At 37.2% G+C, this 5,406-nt stretch overlaps 1 protein-coding gene across 1 annotated transcript in view; it reads left to right on the top strand.

The window, feature by feature from the left end:
- Positions 1-2,770, top strand: part of PSMA6 (proteasome 20S subunit alpha 6) — a 19,053-nt gene extending 16,283 nt beyond the window's left edge. The window contains exons 6-7 of the mRNA XM_019644676.1: positions 39-133; positions 2,553-2,770. Of these exons, the coding sequence (XP_019500221.1) occupies positions 39-133; positions 2,553-2,610 (153 nt within the window). The 3' untranslated portion in view covers positions 2,611-2,770. The remainder of the gene's footprint in view (positions 1-38; positions 134-2,552) is intronic.
- The last annotated feature ends 2,636 nt before the right edge of the window (positions 2,771-5,406 follow it).

Raw genomic sequence — 5,406 nt, 5'->3', positions numbered from 1 at the left:
TGAAAAATACTATATTTTAATGTTGATGCTTTTTTCAGACTGCGATTACATGCCTGTCTACTGTTCTATCAATTGATTTCAAACCTTCAGAAATAGAAGTTGGAGTAGTTACAGTTGAAAATCCTAAATTCAGGTGAGTTATATTGCCATGCAGTTACTTAATGAGTTTGCCAACTGATAAATTGCAGCCTAGGAAGGTGGAGATGTGGGGATCCAAATGTCCTATAACTTGGGGAGAAAACATTTTCTTGAACTACAATTACAATTTTTTTCTTCAACATCTGAGAGGTCCGTTTTAAACTTACTGGATATCTCTTTAAGACAGACATAACTTTTTCTTCCTATTTCAGGGTGATTTTATAGTATCGGGGTGACATAAAATAACCTTTATGTAAGGAGTAAAGTAAGCATAAGTATTTTTCTTCTTTTTAGCATAAGGCCAATAGAAATTTAACTGTCAAAATAGTAGTTTTCAAGTTTTTCAGGCAGAGCTTTGATTATTTAGTGGTTATTTAAGTGGAGCTTTGAAGAGCAGTATGAAATACTGATATACATCAGACCCTGTCTGGAAATCTTTGGAAGCCCCAAATTTTGAATACAGCTCATTGAATTGCAGATATTGGATATCTGTCTGTTCTTACTCATTAAGTGACTAACTTGCACAAATCAACCTTAACAGCTTCCATGAGTCAAATCTATACTGGGTGCCTAACATATATCAGATCACTTAATCCTCCCAGCTACCCTGTGAGGTGGTTACTCACCATGAACCCATATGCTTTTGTGAATAGTGGAAAATACTTCACTTGAATCTACAGATTCAAGAAACTGCTAAAAGACATATTAACTATTGTGTGTATGTACTCTTAGGTCACAATTATAAGGACACATGGTCATGGTTAGGGGTGGGAAAAAAGGTGGTAAACTAAGCTTAATCAGGCCTCGAAGAGTTTTTTGTTAGTACATATATATTTTTTTCTAGTTTGTTGTTCTTATTGCCTGCAGGTAAGTGATATAAACATGAAGGATTTTACAAAACAAATTTATTCTCTAACATTTTTTTTCTGTAGGAAAAGGTGTGTTTTTTTTTTTGGTTTGCTCATTTATTCAGTTCTTTAGATTCCACATATAAGTGAGATCATATGGTATTTGTCTTTCTCCGTCTGACATATTTCACTTAGCATAATGTTCTCTAGGTCCTTCCATATCATTGCAAATGTTGAGATTTCATTCTTCTTTATGGCCGAGTAATACACCATTGTATAAATGTACCAGTTGTCTTTTTTTCTTTTTTAAGATTTTATTGGGCAATTAGGAGAGGGGAACAGCGTTGGGGAATTGGGGAAGAGGAACAGACAAGTTGCTGTCCTTTTGTTCTTCAGTCTAGTTGTGGAGGATGTGGCTTCACTGGCCCAAGTTCGTATTATCATTGCGCTCTTCCCAGGTGAGGCAGATCAGTCGCCGGCCTCTGGACAGTAGTTCTTGGCAGCTCACACCGGCTCTGGCTGCTCACGCTGGCTGAGGGCTACACACGGTAGCTTATGGCAGCCCACTGCAGCCTCACTGCAGCCTACGCCGTTGCCAGCGACTCACAGCAGCCCAGCTCTAGGTCAAGTTGTTGTTCACCATCTTAGCTGTAGAGGGCAGTGTCACTGGCCCTCATGTGGGATCTGAACTGGGGCCCTGCTGCTCAAAGCTGGTGTCCCAAGCCAGCTCTTAACCAATGCGCCACTCAGCCAGCCCATCTTTTTTTTTAAGCAGTAAAATTCCAGCAGTAGCAATTTACAAATCTCTCTAAAGGACCTGCAGTTAGTTCTTTCGTTCTTTTTGTCTTTTCTATTATGAGACCCTCCTATAACCTTTAAAATTTTTATTTCCATCTGTTAGGTAAATAGATAAGAAACCCAAAGATCCTGTGTCTTCAGAAATCCCTTGTATCTTTTATAAATTCTATGATAGTAAATGTATTTAAATAATAACTAGACTATATAACATAAGCATCAACAACTGTGTAAACTACTTACATTTCCCCACTTTGCACTAAAAAACATCACTTTGACGAATTGCACTTTTTAGAAGTCCAGAAGTAATAGGTCCCTTTAAAGGTTGCCAAGCAGTTGATTTCTTTGGAAAATACCATATATCGTCAAGGTGGGGTGCTTTCTTATCTCTCAGCTGATACAGACTTCAGTCTTTTGACATGTGAGCTAAAGTGGAATATCTTATGTGTAGTTTAGCTTTATATTTAAATATTTTCTATCATAGCTACAACTAAAAGGGTCTTGTTTTCAAAAGACTTAATTCTAGATTTGATGTTAAGTAAACATTTTTGTGTGTAGATTAAGTTGATATGATATGTAGGAATTCCTTCAAAATAAAAGGATAAGTGGTAAGTCATAGATTTTTTTAAAGAGTAGTTATATATTGATAATTGTTGAAGTTGGCTGTTAGGTACACATGAGTTCTATCTATTTTGCTTCTGTGTGTTTGGAATTTTGCATAATAAAGTTTTCAAAAAGTAAATAGTGGGTTTTCTCCCCTTTGCCTTCCAGGATTCTTACAGAAGCGGAGATCGATGCTCACCTTGTTGCTCTAGCAGAGAGAGACTAAACATTGTAGTTAGTTTACCAAATCCGTGACACCACTGCCTGTGTTTGGTAACAACAGACCGACATTCTGAAGGCCCCTGGATTGCATAAGAAACCTCTCCCACTCCTGCCACTGAAGTGGTTAGGCCTCTATAAATAAAAACAGTGCTTTTGGAAAATAATCGCATCCTGTCTTTTTTACCTCCAATTTTAGATATTAAGCCTTCAGTGCATGCAGACTGTTAAATGTTCACCATTTCCACACTGTAGATTTACTCATTTTGTTGACAGAAGTACAAGTTTCTGTGGCTTAGGAACTTAATTTAAACTATAGCTACAGCATAATTAATAAATAGCAAAAGAAAACTCTGGTTTCAAAACTTGCTCTGACTGTAAGTGGGCATATGGAGCAAGGCCTGTATTTTACAATTCCTCATTCATTCAAATGGGATATTCCTGAACCTGGACTCCAGTTTCCATTGGAGGTTTTAACTGTAGTAAAAAGATTAGTATTGTCGATCTTCAGTAGTTTTGAGATACAGATTTAATCTATGCTTAATAAGAACCAACATTAAGAACAGAAATCATAGTTACCTTTGGGAAAGAGGAGGGCTAGAAAAGTTGTGCAATATGTGTGTTTTCTATGCTGCCTCAAGGTTAATTACTTTAAAAAAAAGATTAATTACTTAAAGCAGACTTTAAGGAATTGATCTATAGTAGAGATACCACCATAACGTTAAGGAAAAAAGAAGAGCACGCTATATTCAGAATAATTATTTTTTCTTTTTTCATGTACAGAACTAAGTTTTTTAAATCCCCAGTGATTTCCCTGGTGAACTGAACCACTAATTGTTAACATCCCAAAATATGGACTGTCCAAGGCCCTTACATGTCACATCCTCATTTGCGCTGGGTGAGACTGGTGGTGGTGGTGTTTCCTCACGCAGGTGAGTGGCTGTTGGTCTAAACACCAACACCTGGAGTCAGTTGCCCCTGTGTGGATAGCCACCAGGCCCACAGAGGGGAGGCCATGTGAACTTGTGTCTACTCGAAGCAGGAAACTTCACCAGCCACATCCTCTTCAGAGCTGAGTCATGAGTTGGAAAGTGTCCTGAAAGGGAAGCAGGGTTCATCCAGTGCAGGGGCTGCTGCGCTGGGATTACCCATCCAAATCATCCAAATCCACTAGGCTCTGTAAAGAGGCTGCTATCGGTTTGAGAGTTGCAGGGTGTGTAGAAGGGCTACTTCCCTGAACAGACCCTGAAACTCTACCCTTAGAGCCTTGACTGACTTCACTCTCTAGAATTGTGGATGAGAGACTTAGCAGATAACTCTATAAGAAAATACAGTAATACCTTGGTTTGCAAGCATAATTCGTTCCGGAAATAATCGCTCATTTACCACGTTAAAATGTATTAGAAAGGTTTGCTAATCTTGCAGAACACTCGCAAACTATGTTACTTGCAAGCCAAGGTTTTACTGTACCTCTAGTGATAGAAAACAAAAATTTTCTTTGTTAGAAAAATAGGGTTTTTTAAATTATGCAAAATCTAGGTGAAGTAATTTATTATAAAATAGCTTTAAGTATGTTAAATTGTTTACACTTAAAACTGGAAGAAATAGAAAAGATCTATGTGAACATTAATTCTTTTTTTGTTTTAAGATTTTATTGGGGAATTGGGAGAAGGGAACAGCGTTGGGGAATCGGGGAAGGGGAACAGACAAGTTGCTGTCCTTTTGTTCTTCAGTCTAGTTGTGGAGGACGTTGCTTCACTNAGCAATAAAATGCTGTCATCCAGCTGACAGGGAACAACGAGGATTGCTTTTATTCTTTTAATTCCCTATCTCGTTTCATAATGTATTTGAAATTGCTTTCAACAAGACATGTATAAAATGGGAAAATATAACTAAGAGTAGGAACCAAGATTAGCCTGAAAATCTGCATGGTTATGACTCAAATTAGGCTTAAGCTTTTTGGTAGTCGAAGCAAAAAAGTTGAGTCAGTAATGTTGCTCTTATGGGCCTAAAGGAAAAATAATCACACGCCGAATTCGCAGGGAAGCAAACATTTTCCTCGCAAAAAAAATGCTCACAGGATGACTTGACAGAGAAATTATGTCTGGGATGCAGAAATAGAGCAAGCTTTATCCAGGGTTCTTAACGGGATTATTCATTATGATTGCAAGCTTTTAGATTGATAGGAGAAGCTAAAATTCTGTACAGATGTTTAGTAACATTAGACCAAAGAAGCCTCTTATTTACTGCCAAGAAGTTAAAAATAAAAATTTTGTGTAGATTTTGGAGTTAGGGTCTGGGATACAGCTATTGTAAAGACTAACAATATGATTCTGACAAATGACAAAGGAAAAATTACCATCTAATACTTTCATGTTTCTCAGTATTATTTATACTAACAGGAGATAAAAAGCTAGTTCTCATCTGGGAGGTACTATGCCCTGTTTAAATGTTTCTTAGTTTTTGTAATTCATAATTACATAAGTAATCACATCAGATACAGAACCACTTAAAACATTCTTAAATTGTTATTACTATAAATTCCTTTAAAGAAAACTGTATCATTCATCTTTATCCTCCTCATCTCACCCCCAGTGCCAAGTATAGTGCGTGGCATGTAATGATCGTCAGTCAAATAGACAGTTTTGTGTAAATCTTCCATTTTGTTTGATGGACACCCTTTGATTTATGGCTGGACTGGTATAAAGTTTCTTTTCATTGGCAGGTGACATTAGAGTTAAGCAATCTGTTAGTAACATGTCCCATAGAATTCTATATCACTGAAACCTGGAGCAGAAATGAA

Source organism: Hipposideros armiger, unplaced genomic scaffold, assembly GCF_001890085.2.
Source record: "Hipposideros armiger isolate ML-2016 unplaced genomic scaffold, ASM189008v1 scaffold_90, whole genome shotgun sequence".
Lineage (NCBI taxonomy): Eukaryota > Metazoa > Chordata > Mammalia > Chiroptera > Hipposideridae > Hipposideros > Hipposideros armiger.
Note: the sequence above shows the minus strand (reverse complement) of the source record. Positions and strands in the feature narration are given on the sequence as shown.